We start from the raw sequence: 19,756 nt of genomic DNA, 5'->3' as shown, positions 1-19,756 counted from the left end.
GCAAAGCGCTGGTCAATCTACGTTTGTGCTATGAGAAACAGTGAACCCCGGACATTTCCTTGAATTTAAAAAACCCGGCCGGACGCCCTGGACAGGACGTAAAAAGTGGACATGTCCGGGTAAAAGAGGACGTATGGTCACCCAAGGCTTGGAGCGGGGTCCCATTGAAAACAATGAAGACAGGGCATTGCCCCGGACAACCTGCTCACGCAGACCGCGCTGGTGAGAAAGGGACGCCTGAACACGCCGCTCCAGCGCCCGCGCCGTCTATGCATCTGCCCCGTGCCCGCGCAGTGACCGCGTATGTGGGAATGAGGCCTTAGCTGAGATCCGTGGTCACATTCGTGGGGGTGTGGCGTTGGGCCAAGCACTGACTGGAGTAGGAGCAGCTTAGGGGGGATGGGTTGAGGTGTGCGACTTTCAAATCTTGCAGGCTCTTCAACATCATCTACCCTAGCTTTAAATGCTGTTTAAATTATTCTTCCCAGAGAGTTCTTTTTTTTTTCTTTCAACTTGTCCTGTCCAGCATGGAAGCAGCAGAATGGATGTCTGCCTGCTGTTTTGTGCCCAACGGATGTGCTCTTCCAAGAGGAGCTTATAAACATGAAGCTCCTCTTGTTAACATGCTTTTTTAAATTTATTTTATTTATTTTGAGTACTGATACATGGTATTGCTGGACCTGACAGGGGGACAGAAAGTGAAAGAAATAAACAAGTGAACAGACAAGCAAACAACAACAAAAGGGGGTGGAGAGAGGGAAGAGAGTGCAAAGATACTACGGTTTTTAATTAATATCAACATTCCAGACAACCGGCTACTGCACCTGCATAAAGATATGACAGAGGGCATTTTACAGACCTGTGCTGGAGATTATAGCTGGTAGTGAACTGGGGTGTGAAGCTGAGGATCCAGGTATGAAATTACACCAGAGCATCAGGAGAGACCTATTACAGTTAGCCGTTAGTCTAATCCACCACAAGAAAACAAGGTGACCAGGTCCACATGCAGAATATGAAAAGTGATTGAAGATCAGTGTGATCATGCAAATGGTAGAGTGATCATGCAAATATGACCTCTGAACCCTGAGAAGACCAGAAGGAGGCCAGAGAAGCCCTCAGGGCCCAGACGACCAGCAGCCATTCAAGAGTCTGACCCACGCCACTCCCCCAGGCAGACGTCCACGCACTGGTCCAGAAAGGGGCAGAGGAAGGCTCCGGCTGGGATCCCCAGCAGACACGGGGCCCTGGCCCTGGGGAGGCAACAGCCCAAGACCCGACCCCCCCCCTCCAACACACACACACACACACATACACACTAACTCAGGCAGAGGGCCATGACCATACCATACCCAGGAGATCCGACCCACATGGGTGGCCACCCACCCCAGGCCAGCGGCCCCCCCAGCACTCCAGCCATGTACCCTGAGATCCGGGCATCACAACCCCCCAAACCCTCCCGCTCCCCCTCAACCCACCCCCCTCCTCCTTAAACCTCCCCGCCCCCCCAACCTCCCTACCGCCCCCTACCTCCCCCCTAACTCCCTGCCCACCCCCTCCGCATCACACAGCCACACAAATATACTTACATTCCTGTGTCATCCAACGACATGTCCCGTGGGAGATTGCCCCAGAAGGCAAAGGAACATCGAACCCCACATCCACCACCCCCCACCCCTCACAGCTGCAGACAGATAAGCAGCCCCTGGAGCCAGCAGCTCCCTGACCCATTGCCGGCCCAGACCGCAGGCCTGTGGGGAAACAGCAGAACAGAAAGACCCCATTGGCTGCTCCTCCCACACTGAGTAATGATGAAGTATATGTTGTTGACAATTAAAATTGCGGAACGGTAACCACACCATGCCGCAAGTGAGGTCAAACAAGCAGTCCCCCCCCGCCCCCCGCCCCCCCCACCACCACCACCACCCCGACACAGCATGCCAAGTCCCCAGATGGATGTGTTGTATGTATTTGATCATATTAGATGGCTAGTGTAATTAAAACTGAGAGGCGAGCCATTAGTAAATCAGGCTACTTAGATTTCCCCCTCCACCACACCCAACATGATGAGTACACCTCCCAAAATCTTCATGTGCGTGAATGAGAGCGGGGGGAGAGGGGACTGAGGATGACGTCGAGAGGGAAGGGAACTTCCCCCCAGTGGGCGCACCGCAAGCGGCAATAGGCACCCCCGTCACCCAGGAGCCCCACAGTGAAGGGTCCTCCTCCATGGCCTCCCCGATCTCCTCCCAGACCTGAGTTTTTGCCTCCACAACCACTCGTGTTGCAGTTCGCCTGGCCTGCTGGTACCTGTCAGCTGCTTCTGGAGTCCCATGAGCCAACAAGACTCAATAGGACTCCTTCTTCAGCTTGACGGCAGCCCTTACTTCCGGTGTCCACCACCGGGTTCGGGGGTTTCCGCCACAACAGGCACCAGAGACCTTACGACCACAGCTCTGGGCAGCTGCTGCCACAATGGAGGTGGAGAACATGGTCCACTCGGACTCAATGTCCGCAGCCTCCATCGGGACATGAGAGAAGCTCTCCCGGAGGTGTTGAAAACCCTGCTGACAGAGGGTTCAACCTGACATTCCCAGCAGACCCTCACAATATGTTTGGTTCTGCTAAGTCTGTCCGGTTTCCTCCTCCGCCAGCGAATCCAACTCACCACCAGGTGGTGATCGGTTGACAGCTCTGCTCCTTTCTTCACCCAAGTGTCCAAAACGCGTGGCCGGAGGTCAGATGACACGACAGCAAAGTCGATCATCGACCTCTGACCTAGGGTGACCTGGTGCCAAGTGCACTTACTGACCTCCCTGTGTTCAAACATGGTGTTCGTTATGAACAAGCTGTGGCTAGAACAGAAGTCCAATAACAGAACAACACTCGAGTTCAGATCAGGGAGGCCCTACGTCCCAATCAACCCCCTTCCAGGTCTCACTGTTGCTGCCCACGTGAGTGTTGAAGTCTCCCAGTAGAACAATGGAGTCCCCAGACAAAGCACTGTCCAGCACCCCTCCCAGGGACTCCAAGAAGGCCGGGTACTCTGCACTGCTGTTCGGCCTATAGGCCGAGACAACAGTGAGGCACCTATCCCCGACCCGAAGGCGCAGGGACATGACCCTCTCACTCACTGGGGTGAACTCCAACACATGGCGACTGAGCTGTGGGGCTATAAGCAAACCCACACCAGCCCACCACCTCTCACCGCGGGCAACGCCAGAGAAGTGGAGAGTCCAGCCCTTCTCGAGAGGTTGGGTTCCAGAGCCCAGGCTGTGTGTTGAGGTGAGCCCGACTAGATCTAGCCGGTAACTCTCAACCTCTTGCACAAGCTCATGCTCCTTCCCCCCCAACAAGGTGACATTCCATGTCCCTAGGGCTAGTCTCTCTATCCAGGGATCGGGTCGCCGGGCACCCTGCCGTCGGCTGCCACCCAATCCACATTGCACCCAGCCCCTACGGTTCCCTCAGTGGGTGGTGAGCCCACCGGAGGTCAGGCCCACGTCGCCCTTTCAGGCTGAGCCCGGCTGGGCCCCGTGGGCAAAGGCCCGGCCACCAGGCGCTCGCTTCCCAGCCCCAACCCCAGGCCTGGCTCCAGGGTGGCGCACCGGCAGCGCCATACCGGGCAACGTAACGACCTTTGTTCTCTTTCTTCGTGTAGGGGCTTTCTAACTGCTCTCAGTCTGGGCCGTCACCCAGGACCTGTTTGCCATGGCGGGCCATGGGTTGTAACAACATAGCTCCTGGGATCATGTGGGCGCTCAAACTCCCCCACCACGTTAAGGTGGCAGCTCTAGAGGGGAGTCTCATCATGTTTGTTTGTGATTGGTAAAATCACAAACATCTCAGCATGTTTTACCAAGAAACACGCTGAGATGTTTGTGATTTTACCAACAAATAAACATCTCAGCATGCTTGTTGGTAAAGTCACATACATTAAACGTAACGAAAAAATGCTGAAGACTAAATCTGGATTAAAACCATGAAGCTGAACCTTCTTCTCTCCGCATTCATTGGTCCCAGTGATCTTTTTCCTGCCGTCTCAAGCAGAACTCAGATCAGGGGTGTCACACTGAATCCTAAAAAATGCGGCACCCTGCATGTTTTTGCTCTCTCCCTGCTGCAGCACACCTCAATCTCATGTTGATGTCTTCATCGGGCTTGTAGATAAGCCCAATGATTGCAATCAGCTGTGTTATAACTTGGAGAGATCTAAAACATGCAGGGTCACTGACCCCCAATGACCAGAGTTTGACACGTCCGGCCTAGATGGTTCTATTTTAGCTGACACTCAGTTTTCTCTTTGCATTGTTTGTGAAGGCCCTTATCTCACATTTAAAGCACCTCAAGTTTCTTAGAAGCCCATGGCTTATTATTGGGATAGGTTTTCACAGTTGCTTCTCGAATCGGCATCGTTTTATCCTGAAAACCAACCACAGTGAAGACACACCTTGAATCAAAAACTTCTCAGTTTCTAATCTGTTTTTTTCTCATGTTGGTTCAAAATGAAGGATTTCAGATACTTTGATAAACTTTGATCAAACTGAGAACAACATCAGAGCTTCAGGTCCTGTTTCCATGGGGCATTGTGAGGATTGAAGGCTGAGCCCCAGACTCTCACTGTGCATTCGGTGATTGGAAGGACAAAAAGCAGATTTAAGACAAAGTTCACATTTATTGTCGTATCACAGGCGCATCAGCACATGGACTGTTTGACGGTGTCTGCCAGCCGGCGCGCCTCGACCCCCCCATCAGGACTCAGAGCCCCAATCACATCTAAGAGCCACAGCTAAAGAGCCCTGGTGGGAACACGCCTCCACCCAGCTGGTTCAGCTGTGTCCATCGTCCAGCTCCACGTCTGTCAACAGAACCTAACCCTGGACCCGTTTTTAGAGCTCGGAGTGTCTGAATCTGGCCCTGTTCAATCTGACTGTGGCAGACAGTGGGAGACATTCCTCTTCGTTACTCTTCCAGTCTTATCGTACCGACGTCCCCCGTCAGCAGCCACGTCACTCAAACAGCAGCGTTTACAAGAAACTTGCTTTGTTTGACATATATCACAAATTAGAGTGAAAACACAGTCTTTACATTTTGGTCTCAGAAAATGTTTGTTTTCATGATGTTTGAAGTGAAAATGTTTTCTTTTTGTATTTCTAGAGGAACCTTTACAGAAAGATGAAAGCTGTGGATTTGTTTTTAGGTGGTTCCAAACAAAATATAATGAAATTAAGATGAAAGTTGATGTTGAATCCTGAAAAAGGACAGAATCTGTTGTAAGCTTGGATAACAAAGCTTTGTGTTTTTGTAACTTGGATTGTGAAATTCATCCATCAGGCCGACCCCCTCCAGCTGGGATGTGACAGGAGGTTCCTGCAGCTCAGGCGGATCTTGGACAGCTTCAGGCCGTACATCACAGGGTTGAAGATGGGAGGACAGGTCAGGAAGTACAGCGAGAGGAAGATGCGGAGCGTGCTGGGTAAGCTGTTCATATTGAATCTGCTCTGCAGGACCTCGAACGTGGCGCCGCAGGTGAAGTTGAGGAGCGAGGCCAGGTGAGGCGTGCAGGTGGCCACGGCTTTCTGTCGGCTCTGCTCACTGCCTGAAAAACACACTCTGAAGATCCTGCTGTAGGTGAAGATGATGAGACACAGAGGACAGGACACAGAGACGGAGAAGAAGAGCAGGCCATACATGTTCCCGGGCAGCGAGTCCTGACAGGACAGCTTGACCACTGAGTGATAGTCGCAGTACACTTTAGAGACGACGCTGCCGCACAGCTGCAGGGAGGAGAGGAAGGCCACCAGAACACTGACGGTAATGAAGAAGATGAACCAGCAGAGTGCCGCCAACCGAACCGCCTTCCCACTCCACAGCCGGCGGTGATATTGCAGAGGACAGCAGATCGCCAAATAGCGGTCATAAGACATGATACCCAGAGTGAAAAACTCAACGCCTCCATAAGAGTAGATGACGAAGATCTGCAGGAGGCAGAGCGGAGCCGACACGGTGTGAGAGTCCGACAGGACCTGGACCAGGAGCAGCGGGAACAGGCTGCTGCTGCCGTACAGCTCGTTGACAAACAGGCTGAGCAGGAACAGGTACATGGGCTCATGAAGGGTTCTGTTCACACAGATCACCAGGATCAGCAGCAGGTTGGCTCCGATGATCAGCAGGTACAGACACAGCAGCAAGACGAAACACAAGTATTTCAACAGGCCGACGTCAAAGTAACCACCGAGTGTGAAGTGTGACGGCTGGCTGGAGTTCATGGCCTCCTCAGCAGGAACCACGGAGCTCGTCGCTGAGCGTTCTCACTCACTGGGGTCTGTGGGAGCCTCTGACGCTCGGGGAGAACGTCCACTGACACCGTCACACAGCAGGGAATCAAACATGGTGTCTCACCTGCTATCCTGCTGGCTCCTCCTCACACACCTGCTTTTATGCACACTGCAGCCAATCAGAGACCTACCTGGACCAGGACCAGCCAATCAGAGGCTGACCTGACTGACTGTCTTCTTGTGTTCAACGTCTTGTGTTCTTCTGGCGTTTCTTTCAGGTGTGGCCTTCGATTGAGTTCTCCAACGGTGCTCTTGAGTTGTGTTCTCCAGCTATGTTCTCCACCTGTGTTCTCTGACTGTGTTCTCCTGCTGTGTTCTCCAGTGAGTTGTTCTGGTGTCATTAGTCTGAAATTGATGCAATTTACATGTCATGAGAGAGTACTGTATTTTTTCATTTTTTTAAAGAACCCACACCCTCAGTCAGGACATTACTCCATAATCTTTAATAATGGGAGAACATGGACATTTTTATCGATGGCCTAACAAGCTGGATTGTAAGTTTTTTATCTTCTAGGGAACAAATGTTCTCCCTTGACAGGAGGTTCTCTCCCATTCTGACTTTAAAGACTCGACACTGTCCAGAGGACCTTGCTGACCAGACCCTCCGGTTCCACACACTGATTGCCACCATAGCAACAACAACAACAACCAAGCCACGCCGCCAGACACCGCCAGACACTGCCAGGCAATGAAGTCGCTCTGCCACGGCTCTGGATCACTACCAGGGGGGACCCAAAAGTTTCCCAACTAATTCTATTAATAAAAAAATACAATGAAGTTCCGACTTTGGCCGGTAGATGTCGCTACAGGATAACCTCATGCAGGCGCAGCCTGAGCGTCTGACGTCACTCCGGTGAGTGTTTTCCGTGTTGGTGAAGCTTGCTGAAGCCTGCGAGCGACTGAAGTGCTTGCTGTCTCTCTCTTGCTATTACTGTTAATTCACGAAGCAATCAAAAATCGGGGTTATTTTCGCCCCCGGGGTTACTTCGCCCCCGATTGACCAAGCGATCTCTCGTGAATTACATTTCTTCTCCGCCGTTAGCGCCACCGGCGTGCTAACTAGCTTAGCGTGCTAACTAGCTTGGTCCGCCGGGACCGCTATGGCGTCCTCCCCTCTGTCTTCTTTTCTTTCCTGCTCAGTGTGCCGTATGTTGAGTCAGAACCCTGCCTCCCTTGACGATAGGGGTATTTGCGTAAAGTGCAGTGTATTGACAGCGCTGGAGGCCAGGGTAACCGAGTTAGAGGAGCGGCTGCGCAGATGTGAAGGGCAGGGCAGCGCTAGCTATAGCGAGGTAGCGGCAGGGCTCGCAGCCCGTTCCCGCAGTGAGAGGAGTGTTAGCAAGCCTAGCCCCGCAGCGTGTCCCGAGCAGCCGGGACAAGACCAGGACCGGTTTGTGACAGTCCGGAGGAAGGCTAGTGCTAAGCACCGCCACGTAGCACTCCAAGAACCGCTTCACGTCTGCAATAGGTTCTCTCCCCTCAGCGACGACACGCCGGCTGAACTGGACACGCTGGTGATTGGCAGCTCTATAGTTAGAGACGTGAAGCTGCCAGCGGTGAAGGTTAGGTGTTACCCGGGGGCCAGAGTGGGGGACATCGAGGGGAACCTTAGGCTTTTAAAACAGGAAGGTAGGAGATTCCGTCGAGTCGTGATTCACGCAGGCGGTAATGATGCCCGGCGGAGACAATCAGAGGTGCTCAAATTACAAGTAGCCTCGGTGTGTGAATTGGCTAAGTCGATGTCTGATGCCGTAATATTCTCTGGTCCCCTGCCCAATTTGGTCAATGATGAAATGTATAGCCGACTTTCATCATTCAATCGCTGGTTGTCTAGATGGAGTGAGGAAAACGGAGTTATTTTTCTAAACAACTGGCGCACCTTCTGGGGAAAGCCTGGGCTCATCCGCAGGGACGGCATCCACCCAACTTTGGATGGTGCAGCCCTTTTAGCTCACAATATGGCTGATCGGCTTCGAACTCTAAATTGACAATCCAGCTATGAGCCCCGGGCGCAGAGCAGTCGTGTAGAACACTCCTCTGTTGATCTTGTTGATCTCGTCACTAATCCTGCTCCCGGATTTTTACAAGTCAAGCATGGAGGTTTACCTAGGCTAACAGAGACTGAGTCTGTCCAAAGTGCTCAAAGCATTAAAAAAAAGTCAATGGGTAAAAAGCTTAACATCTGTACAAGACAAAATAACTTTTCCAGTAGGAAATACATAAAATGTGGTCTACTAAACATTAGAGCAATCTCCACTAAATCTCTGTTAGTTAATGACCTTATCGGTGACAATAACATTGATCTCCTTGCTCTAACAGAAACTTGGCTCCAGCAAGATGATTATGTGAGGCTCAATGAATGTACCCCTCCAACCTATGTTAATTTCCAAACAGCTAGATCAACAGGTCGAGGTGGAGGTGTGGCAGTGATTTCCCACTCCAGTCTTCTTCTTAAACCCAAAACTAATGTTAAATTCAACTCTTTTGAAAGCTTAATACTAACGCTTACTTGTCCAAATTGGAAGAATCAAAAAGCTGTGCTATTAATTATTGTGTATCGACCTCCTGGTCCTTACTCTGACTTTTTAACTGAGTTCTCAGAGTTTTTAAGCAATATAGTATTGACTCATAACAAGATCCTTATAATAGGTGACTTTAACATCCATGTGGATGATTCTGGTGATAGTTTGAGTAATGCGTTTATTGCAGTATTAGATAGTATCGGTTTCACTCAAAATGTTGATGAATCCACTCATAGTCACAAGCACACCCTGGATCTGGTCTTAACATATGGGATAGAAGTCAGTGACCTAAATGTTCTCCCTCAGAACCCCATACTCTCAGACCATTTTTTAATTACTTTTCAGGTTTTGATTGAAGACTACTGTGCTCAAAAAGATAAAATTCAGCTGATACGGACATTATCTGAAAAATCTGTGGCTCGGTACAAAGAATTGATCCAGCCTGCATTTGCTGCATTATCTTGTGAATTCACAGAAATGAGCTTATTGACCAGTGGTGATAATAGTGATCAGTTTGTTGACAGTGCTATGCACTCACTAAAATCTGCCCTTGACGTAGTGGCCCCGTTGCAGCTGAAAACCAATCGACCCAGGCGCGTTGCTCCATGGTTTAATTCTGAAACCCGTGTTCTCAAACAAAAAACTCGGCAATTAGAAAGACTGTGGCGTAAATCTAAATCAGAACAATCTCTGAAGGCCTGGAAATGTAGCTTGCTAAGCTATAAACAAATTCTTTTTAAAGCCAAGACATTATATTACTCTCGTTTAATAGAAATAAACAAAAATAACCCTCGGTTTCTATTCAACACTGTAGCCAGACTGACAACCAGTCATACTGTAGTGGAACCAGTAATCCCAGAATCTTTAAACTGCCATGACTTTCTTAAATTCTTTAATGATAAAATCATAACCATTAGAGGTAAAATCAGTGAAGCGCTTTCCTCAGCTCAAGCTCAGGGAATCCAGCCACTGCCTCCACCTGAAATACCTGAAATACTAGATAGTTTCTCATTAGTAAATGGGGCTGAGATTACTTCAATTGTAATGTCTTCTAAAACCTCAACCTGTCTCCTAGATCCAATTCCAACTAAGCTTTTCAAAGATATCCTTCCAGTTATCTTAAATACGATCATAACTATAATAAATACCTCTCTAGAAAATGGCTATGTGCCACAGTCATTTAAATTCGCAGTAATCAAACCACTGCTGAAAAAACCTAATCTCGATCCTGATATTCTAGCTAACTACAGACCGATATCAAATCTGCCTTTTATTTCAAAAGTCCTGGAAAAAGTTGTGGTTAAACAGCTTTACCGCCACCTACAGGACAATAGTTTATTTGAGAAATTTCAGTCAGGATATAGAGCTTATCACAGCACTGAGACTGCGTTAGTTAAAGTCACTAATGACTTGCTATTGGCGGCTGACGCAGGTCTAGTCTCAATCCTGGTTCTCCTAGACCTCAGTGCAGCTTTTGATACAATCGACCACAATATTCTCCTGCAGAGGTTAGAATGTGAGGTTGGCATCAGAGGAAAAGCCCTCTGCTGGTTCAAATCCTATTTATCTAATAGGTACCAATTTGTTCACGTTAACCAACAGTCCTCACCGTGCTCCCAGGTCAGTTATGGGGTTCCTCAAGGGTCCGTGCTCGGACCAATTTTATTTCTGTTATATATGCTTCCTTTAGGGAACATAATTAGAAGTCACGATATCAATTTTCATTGCTATGCAGATGACACACAACTGTATTTATCTATGAAACCTGATCAAACTAATCAAATAGACAGACTCAGTGACTGTATCAGAGAAATTAAAACCTGGATGACTACGAACTATCTCCGTCTGAATCCTGGCAAAACAGAGGTCATTATACTAGGCCCCCATAAACTGAGAGAGTGTCTATCCAAACAGATTATTACCTTAGATAACGTCAGTGTATCCTCCTCCTCTACTGTGAGGAACCTCGGGGTCTTATTTGATCAGGATATCTCATTTAAAGCACACATCAACCTGGCTTGTAAAACAGCATATTTCCACTTGCGCAACATAGCTAAAATAAGAAACATTTTACCTAGAAGCGATGCAGAAAAACTCATCCATGCATTTGTTTCTGCGAGATTGGACTACTGCAACTCCCTTCTCGCAGCCTGCCCAAAAAGTGTATTAAAAAACTTTCAGTTGGTTCAAAATGCAGCCGCCAGATTATTAACTGGAACTAGAAGACGTGAACACATTACTCCCGTTCTAAAATCTCTTCACTGGCTTCCAGTCGAGTTTAGAGTTAGATTTAAAATCCTTCTTCTCACTTACAAAATCCTAAATGGGATGGCTCCAACCTATCTCCAAGATGCTTTAACGCCTTATCAACCAATCAGAGCACTTCGCTCTCAAAATGCAGGGTTACTGGTGACTCCTAGAGTCTCTAAATGGACACTAGGTGGAAGAGCCTTTAGCTATCAGGCACCATTTTTATGGAACCAGCTTCCAAGTGGTGTCAAAGAGGCAGACACAGTCTCCACATTTAAGGTTAGGCTCAAGACGTTTCTCTTCGATGCAGCCTATGATCAGGTCAGCTAGGGATTCTAAACTAAACTAAACTAAACTAAACTAAAACAAACCAAACCAAACTAAAGTAAACCAAACTAAACTAAACTAAACTAAACTAAACTAAAACAAACCAAACTAAAGTAAACCAAACCAAACTACAGTAAACCAAACTACAGTAAACCAAACTAAACCAAACTAAGCCAAACCAAACTAAACTAAACTAAACTAAACTAAATTAAATTAAACTAAACCAAACCAAATTACACTAAACAAAATTAAACTAAACCAAACTAAATTAAACTAAACTAAACTATACTAACTAAATACTAGTTTAAACAGTTAAGTATCCACAAAGCTGCCCCAGGAGCTAGAATGCTGTGGGAAGTACGGTGCACTGAGCCCTATCCTCTAATGTCTGAATGTTATTCCCTTTAGTCCGTTCATTGCTTTTCACCTGTTGTCCCCCCCTTCGAGGGGGAGTCTTCTCCAGTTTCAGTTGCTGACTCCACTATTACGAAGGCCTATGAACAAGCTCCGTCCGGACCGGGAGGACACCCCTGTCGGTCCTGCCCGTGGACTGGCTTCGGTTCTACTGCTGGGATCCGTGGTTCTTGTGCTGGACCGTCCAACGAACTGTCCTCAACATTGTCCTAGGCTTTACTTCTTATTGTCTCATGCTAGCTGTTGCCAAAGCTGTCCGTCCCTGGGAGAGGGATCCCTCCATACTGTGGTTCTCCCCAAGATTTCTTCTTTTCCCACTGGGTTTTTGGAGTTTTTTCTTGCCGGATGTGAGGGTCGAAGGCGGTGGTTGCTTCGTTCTGTCTCGTTACTGTAAATATTGACATATTACCATTATGCTTATTCACTGTTTTTACTTTTACTGACAAATGTAACATCTTGAAGCCCTCTGAGGCAACTGTTGTTGTGATACTGGGCTATACAAAAATAAATTGATTGAAAATTGATTGATTGATAACTGTGCCAGGTTTGGTCTTCCCTAGTGAAGCGGTTAGCTGACAGTCATTGTTTATGTTGACAGAGTTACACCCCGCTCTTCGATTTTTCAAGATGGCGGATACCCACTGATATGCGCTCTGTCAAAACATTTTGTTTTTTATTGAGAAACACAACGGTAGAAACACTCACCATTTTGCAGACGTTCTTTAATGGTGCGTTCACACCGGATGCATCACAGGCGTCACGGGCGGCGTGAGCAGCGCTTTTCTATGCAAAGTCTATGGTGGACGAGCGTTGTGGAGCGGCGGGCGGCGGGGCGGTGCGTCAGGAGCGTCAGGAGCGTCAACTTTTCAAGTGTTTCCAGCATTTCGAGTGTCGACGCCCACGACGCGCGTCCACGGTGTCAGGAGCGTCGCTTTTTGAGAGTTCGGAAAACTGAACTTTCAACGCGCTGCCGCTGGGCATCAACCAATCAGAGACAATCCCTCCGGTGCTACGTCACTACGTTTCACGTCAGGACCAGGAGTCCGGAAAAGAAAGACAACGATGGAAGACAAGTTGATTGTGGCTGTGTGCTAAGATGTTTAGTTCATTTGAGCAACAACAAAGGATGATACAAGTATATCTGTCAATAACAAGAGCTGTACATAAACAGTAAAATATTCTGTACACTGTTGCTCAAAATGAGTAGGAACAAGTTTATAACACTCTAGCCAACTCTAGACATTAGTAAAGCAAAAAATGAATAGCATTATCATCATGTTACCTCGACCTGTTCTCCTCCTGCAGCCGCTGGAATGGCATTCTTTTTGAGGTTCATTCTCTGGATCTTCTGGCCTTCATTTCTTTCCTGAACTGGGAAGAAGTCCTCAGATGTGAAGTGGGCACTACACACCCGATAATCCAAACGTCGTAAAGTTTGAACTTTGATGCTGGGGTCCATGTTGAGCGCTATTAGCCATAGCTTCAATAAATCCCGGTCACAAAGTGGGAGCGTGTGAGCTCAATGACGTCCAGATTGTCATTTTACTTTCACAACCAGGATATATGCACACTGGAACCATTGTACCAAAGTTACAACCAGCTGAAAATAAACTCTGACTGCCTAAAAAAGCCGATGGAGATGCCGTGGTCTGACTGCAGAGCAGAGACGCTGCTTCCATGTAAACAAACAGAATGAATGTGCGCCACGGCGCAGTGTGATGACATCATCACTTCAGAGTTCCTGGAGAGTTGCTCAATCTAGCCGTTTTAAAGACTTCCCAATAGCGCTAAGTGATGCTAAGTTAATAAATTTACATGTATCTACCACCCCACAACAAACATAAGAGAAAAGAGCGTCTGTAACGGCTGCATGTCGGCGCCCCGCCCGCTGCCGTTATATGGATATGGGAGCATCTAATTATCTCCGAACCAACTGCAAATCACACGAAAGTCAAACGGGTGAGTAAATGTTGTTGTGACGAATGTGAAATAAGGTCAGGATTGTAAAAATAACCGTTCCCCTTTAAAGACCTTTTTAAACTGTTGGAGAGCTGTGGGAGGTCGGTTTTTATCTCTGGACCTTTGCCGACCTTCTCAAGGCGTGCTGAGCGCTTCTCCAGACTGCTAAGCCTCAACACCTGGCTTCAGCGCTCCTGCTCAGCCTCCAACTTTTACCTTGTTGACAATTTTAATCTTTTCAGGAACCGCCAATCTCTTTATCATCAGTATGGGCTTCACCCGAGCACGCTGGGCAGCTCCATTTAAGCAGGTAACATTCAGCACACAGTACACACATCCCTCGCTGACTGACTACCTGGATGCCTGGATGGGGGGCGTTGGTGCTGAACTGTGGGGAGCGGTGCGGTACTCACATGCAGGGTTGGAGCAGCGCAGTGCTCACATGGAGCGTCGGGGCGCCCCTTGTACGGCCACGGTGCCCTCCTCTGTACACTGCACCCTAGGCGGCTGCCTAGTTCACCTATTCACGTTCAAACCGCGGCGCACAGACGACGGCATGACTGCGTTTGCACTTCATGCCACTAGGTGTGCTGTTTGCATGTTCAACCTTATTCTACACAGACACCACAGAGGAAGAAGGGCGCTGCAGCCCCTGCAGGCTCTCTCTGCATGTTGTTAGAAAAAGAGTGTGAGCCGGCAAGACGTGGTAAAATGTTTGTTGATGCGATGCACCGTTTTTTCAATAAAAGAGAAGAACTGAACGATCGTTTCCGCACATTTTCTTTACGTCGCAGCAATTAAACTGTATGACAAGTAGTTTGTGTACTCAAAAGACCAAGATTCCTTGCGGATAGAACATGCGCAGACGTCGGCGGCGAAGGAGCCCAGGTTCTCTCCCTCGCGGCGGCGCCCAAAGCGTCGCTCGAGTGATTCTTCCCAAAAAGAATATTTCAAACCTACAGTTATTGCAAAACTTAGCCGCCGTGCTGATGAGCAATTGACCTTTTATAGTCGTCTTATTTATGTAATTTAATCTATTTTACTATGTACTTCTAACTTATTTTACCATTTTACTTTATGATCTTATCTTATTATTTTATAATAATTTCGTATCGTATCTTCCTGAGTTTTTAGCTGCTTAACTCCAGTGTTTCCTGAGGGCGGTCCTTCACACCGGGAGTTGGATCTGGTCCACTGCTGGGGTTACTGTGCTCGAGTCCTCTGGTCCCGGCTGGCCTGGGGGGCTTCACACTTCGGTGTGCGGGTTCCCTTGGTCTGGCTGGGTTGGGGGTCTGGCACTGGAGCCCTAGCAGTCATGACCTTTGACCTCTCCCGGTGTGGGCGGCCCCACTGCTGGTGTTTCCCATGATGCTCAGTGTCATGCCATGTCTCCTCTGTTTTGTGACACAAATGTCTGTGTGTGTGTGTGTGTGTGTGTGTGTGTGTGTGTGTGTGTGTGTGTTCTTGTATTTCTATCCTTGTTGGGGCCAAATGTCCCCACAAGGATAGCAAAACGTGGAACGACGTGCCTTGTGGGGACCTTTTTCCGGTCCTAAGTAGGAGAAACAGTGTTTTCTTGACCATGTTGTTGTTACTGAAAAAAGTAAAAGTGCAAAAACATTTCTTTAGGGTTAGGCTTTGTTGTGGTGTGGGTTAGGGTTAGGGTAAGGGTCAGGGTTAGGGGCTAGACATGAATGGGAGTCAATGGACGGTCCACACAAGGATAGAAATACAAGACTGTGTGTGTGTGTGTGTGTGTGGTGCATACTGATCGATGGTGCGATTTTTGCTCTTTTTTTTTTATGACTGTTTTTACTGTTCAGCACGTTGAGTTTTTTATGAATAGGAAAGTGCTTTTACAAATAAAGTTTGATTGATTGATGTTTACAGTTTATTTATTTATAGATTTATAGGAACACTGTCGTTCAACCAGCTTCAACTGGAATGAGACGAGCTTAGAATGTGGACTTTCTGCCAGTTTCTTACTGAGACCAGACGGGCCTGAACAAGTGTCAGAGGACTCCGTCCTCCCGAAGCCCCTTCTGCAAGACACCAGGAGGGACGCGGTCGGACGCCGTCTCCAAATCCATAAAACACATGTGGACTGGTCGGGCGAACTTCCACGGGCCCTCGAGCCCCCGACGGAGGGTCTGGAGCTGCTCCAGTGTTCCAGGACCGGGATGAAAACCACATTGTTCCTCTAGGACCTGAGGTTTGGATGCAGGAAAACACACACACACACACACACACACACACACACACACACACACTTCTACAGTAGTGAGGAGATTCATTGATGTAATGCATTTCCCAGCCCCAGTGCCCAACCCTAACCCATACCCTGAACCTCACTCTAACCCGAACCCCAGAATCCAGTCTTAACCTGCAAATAGGTCTGTTGAAAGTGAGAACTGGGCAAAATGTCCTCACTCTGTTGGTTTAAAACTCATTTTGGTCCTCACTATTGCGTATGGACAAGAAAACACACACACACACACACACACACACACACACACACACACACACACACACACACTGGGCTGTTCAAGTGGACAGCAGCTTCCTGCAGGCCAGCCGGACTCTGGACATCTTGAGGCCGTACATGCAGGGGTTGAAGAGCGGCTGGCAGAGCAGCCAGTACAGCGACAGGAGGACTCGCAGCACCTCGGGAATCCCGTCCAGGTCGAAGCGGCTGGACAGCAGCTCGAAGCTGGACCCGCAGGTGAAGTTAATGAGCGAGGCCATCTGGGGCGAGCAGGTACTGAGGGCCTTCTGCCGGGTCTCTGCGGAACTCCAGACGCACACGCTGATGATCCTGCTGTAGGAGTAGAAGATCAGGACGACGGTGGTGGAGATGACGGTGGAGTTGAGGAGCAGTCCGTAGACGTTGATGGGCCTGGTGTCGTGGCAGGACAGTCTCACCACCAGGTAGTTGTCGCAGTACACTTTGTGGATGATGTTTCCACAGAGCTGCAGAGACGAGCTCATGCACACCATGATGACGCAGAGCGGCACGGGAAGCAGCCAGGCCAGCGCGATCAGCACGACCGCCCTCCTGCTCGTCATCGCTCGGTGGTAATGCAGCGGGCAGCAGATGGCCACGTACCGGTCGTACGACATGGCGGCCAGGTTAAACAGCTCCACACCGCTGTAGGAGTACAGCAAGTAGATCTGCAGCAGGCAGAGCGGAACAGACACGGTGTGAGAGTCAGACAGGACCTGGACCAGGAGCAGTGGAAACATGCAGCTGCTGCCGTACAGCTCGTTGACAAACAGGCTGAGCAGGAACAGGTACATGGGCTCATGAAGGGTTCTGTTCACACAGATCACCAGGATCAGCAGCAGGTTGGCTCCGATGATCAGCAGGTACAGACACAGCAGCAAGACGAAACACAAGTATTTCAACAGGCCGACGTCAAAGTAACCGCTGAGTGTGAAGTGTGACGGCTGGCTGGAGTTCATGGCCTCCTCAGCAGGAACCACGGAGCTCGTCGCTGAGCGTTCTCACTCACTGGGGTCTGTGGGAGCCTCTGACGCTCGGGGAGAACGTCCACTGACACCGTCACACAGCAGGGAATCGAACATGGTGTCTCACCTGCTGCCCTGCTCCCACTGCTGGCTCCGCCTCACACAGCTGCTTTTATGCACACTGCAGCCAATCAGAGACCTACCTGGACCAGGACCAGCCAATCAGACACTGACAGTGATCTTTCAGGGCTTTCTCCACCTGCATGTGTTCTCCTATACTCTGTAACTTATCAAAAAAAGAAGAAAAAAAAAACCCATCTAATTTGCCGCTATGAAATGTTATGAATCCAGTATCAGTCATTTTTCCTCGTTTTTTTTTTTTCTTCATTTCACTTCATCCATGTATTTATTGTTTATGGCTCCAAACAATTTTCATTTGGCAGACATATGGCGACATATCGTCACTGTTGTTTTGAGGATGTGTAACTGGAGGTGATTGGTGCTAGCTGGTTGGAGGTGATTGGTGCCGGTTGGTTGGAGGTGACAGACGCAGAATAGTTGGAAATGGTTAGTGTGCTTTCTTGGAGTTGGTCAGTGCTGGTTGGTTTCATGTCACTGATGCTGGTTGCAGGTGGTTGATGTTGGTTGGTTGGAGGTGGTGACTGATTCTCATTGGTAGGAGGTGATTGATATCATTTGGTATATGTGATGAGTGCTGGTTGGTTCACGGCGGTAATTGAGGCTGTTTGGGTGGCGGAGACTGGCGCTGGTTTCTTTTCAGGTAATTGAAGGTGGTTGATTGGATGGGGTTGGTGCTGTTTGGTTGAAGGTGGTTAGTGCTAGTTGGTTAGATGTAATCGACGGTGCTTGGTTGGAGGTGGTTGTTGTTGGTTGGTTGGAGTTGGTAAGTGTTGGTTCGTTGTAGGTGATTGATGCTAGTTGGTTGGAGGTGATGATGCGGGTTGGTTGGAGGTTGTTAGTGTTGGTTGGCTGGAGGTGATTGGAGCTGGTTGGTTGAAGGTGGTAATATATGCTGGTTTGGTGGAGGTGATCAGTTCTGGTTGGTTGGAGGTGGTGATATGTGCTGAATGACTGGAGGTGATTGGTGGCTGCTTGGTTGATGATCATTAGCCTTTATTCATCCCACGACGGGGAAATTCACATGTATACAGCAGCAAGCAGGGCAAAAATTGCAGGCAGTGTTACATTGAAAAAATCCTATAGCTCGAAAACAATATGCAACAGAATATAGAAATAGATAAAGAACGAACAATGATCACTGTACACACTATATACACAATGTCATATTGCACATGAGGCTACAGACATGTGTTGCACTAAACAGGTCATATTGCACATTATTACTGCTAAGGTGACCTGGTGCCATTTCACATTGAGTACACTAAAGTGCCAGATTTTCAGACTGACTGGTTGTTGTAACGTCTGATAGCAGCCGGGATGAACGACCTGCGGTATGCTGAAGGAGCTGCTCAGAGACCCCCCAGTGTTGTGCAGGGGTGAGAGGGGTTGTTCATGGTGGATATCAGTTTATTTACCATTCTCCTCTCCCCCACCTCCTCTATGGAGTCCAGTGGACAGCCCAGGACAGAGCTCGCTCTCCTGATGAGCTTATTGAGTCTCTTCCCGTCTCTGTCCGTGCTGCCCCCTCTCCAGCAGACCACGGCGTAGAAGATAGCAGAAGCTACCACGGAGTCATAAAAGGTTCTGAGGGGGGCGCTGTGCACTCCGAAGGACCTCAGCCTCCTCAGCAGATGAGGCGACTCTGGCCCTTCTTGTACAGGGCATGGGTGTTGTCAGTCCAGTCCAGTTTTTTGTTTAGGTGAACACCCAGAAATGTGTAGTTGTCCACTACCTCGGTGTTTACCCCCTGAATGTTCACTGGAGTAGGGTGTGATGACTTCCTCCCGAAATCAAGCACCATTTCCTTTGTCTTACTGGCGTTCAAATGAAGCTGGTTTAGTTTACACCAGCTGACCTTGAAGTCCTTGATGACCTCCCTGTACTCCCGGTCATCCCCCCCGGAAACACACCCCACGATGGCTGAATCATCTGAGAATTTCTGGAGGTGGCAGTTTGTGGAACTGTAAGTGAAATCTGAGGTGTAGAGGGTGAAACCTGTGACCCATTTCCTTGTTCAGTGTATTGATGTTATTTGAACATGAGTTCCAGTCCACAGCCATGTCATCCTGAAGATACAGGTCACCCCTGTTCATATTTGCACTTTGCTCTGAGTTTGTTTTTTTTTATTTGAAATATACTCGTGTTCTATTTTGTCTTTCTTTTTTTGGTGTTTACTTTTCCTTTCTTTTTTCTCTGCTGTTCTTTGTTCATTCGATGTTTGTGTCCTTCTGAGACTTCAGTCAAACAAATATCAGTTATCCCTGCTTCTTGCCAAACAGCTCTGTTTCCAGTTAGAATTTGATTGTTACTCCACAGAGGAGCATGAGGGCATTTCAAACA

At 48.5% G+C, this 19,756-nt stretch overlaps 2 protein-coding genes across 2 annotated transcripts; both read right to left on the bottom strand.

Moving 5' to 3' along the window:
* Nucleotides 1-5,327: 5,327 nt before the first annotated feature.
* On the bottom strand, nt 5,328-6,266 carry LOC115400658 (olfactory receptor 10A6-like). Its single transcript, XM_030108665.1, has one exon. It carries the CDS (start codon nt 6,264-6,266, stop codon nt 5,328-5,330), a length of 939 nt encoding a protein of 312 aa, XP_029964525.1.
* A 10,085-nt stretch (nt 6,267-16,351) lies between these two features.
* On the bottom strand, nt 16,352-17,269 carry LOC115400657 (olfactory receptor 11A1-like). Its single transcript, XM_030108664.1, has one exon. The coding sequence runs from the start codon at nt 17,267-17,269 to the stop codon at nt 16,352-16,354; it is 918 nt and encodes a 305-aa protein (XP_029964524.1).
* Between the last annotated feature and the right edge of the window lie 2,487 nt (nt 17,270-19,756).

The sequence above is a fragment of the Salarias fasciatus genome, chromosome 14, assembly GCF_902148845.1.
Source record: "Salarias fasciatus chromosome 14, fSalaFa1.1, whole genome shotgun sequence".
Lineage (NCBI taxonomy): Eukaryota > Metazoa > Chordata > Actinopteri > Blenniiformes > Blenniidae > Salarias > Salarias fasciatus.
The sequence above is the reverse complement of the archived record's forward strand: the minus strand, read 5'-3'. Positions and strand labels throughout refer to the sequence as shown.

Bases quoted from the DNA above. Each gene is read 5' to 3' on its own strand.
- LOC115400658 (XM_030108665.1), bottom strand. From the start codon at position 6,266: ATGAACTCCAGCCAGCCGTCACACTTCACACTCGGTGGTTACTTTGAC.
- LOC115400657 (XM_030108664.1), bottom strand. From the start codon at position 17,269: ATGAACTCCAGCCAGCCGTCACACTTCACACTCAGCGGTTACTTTGAC.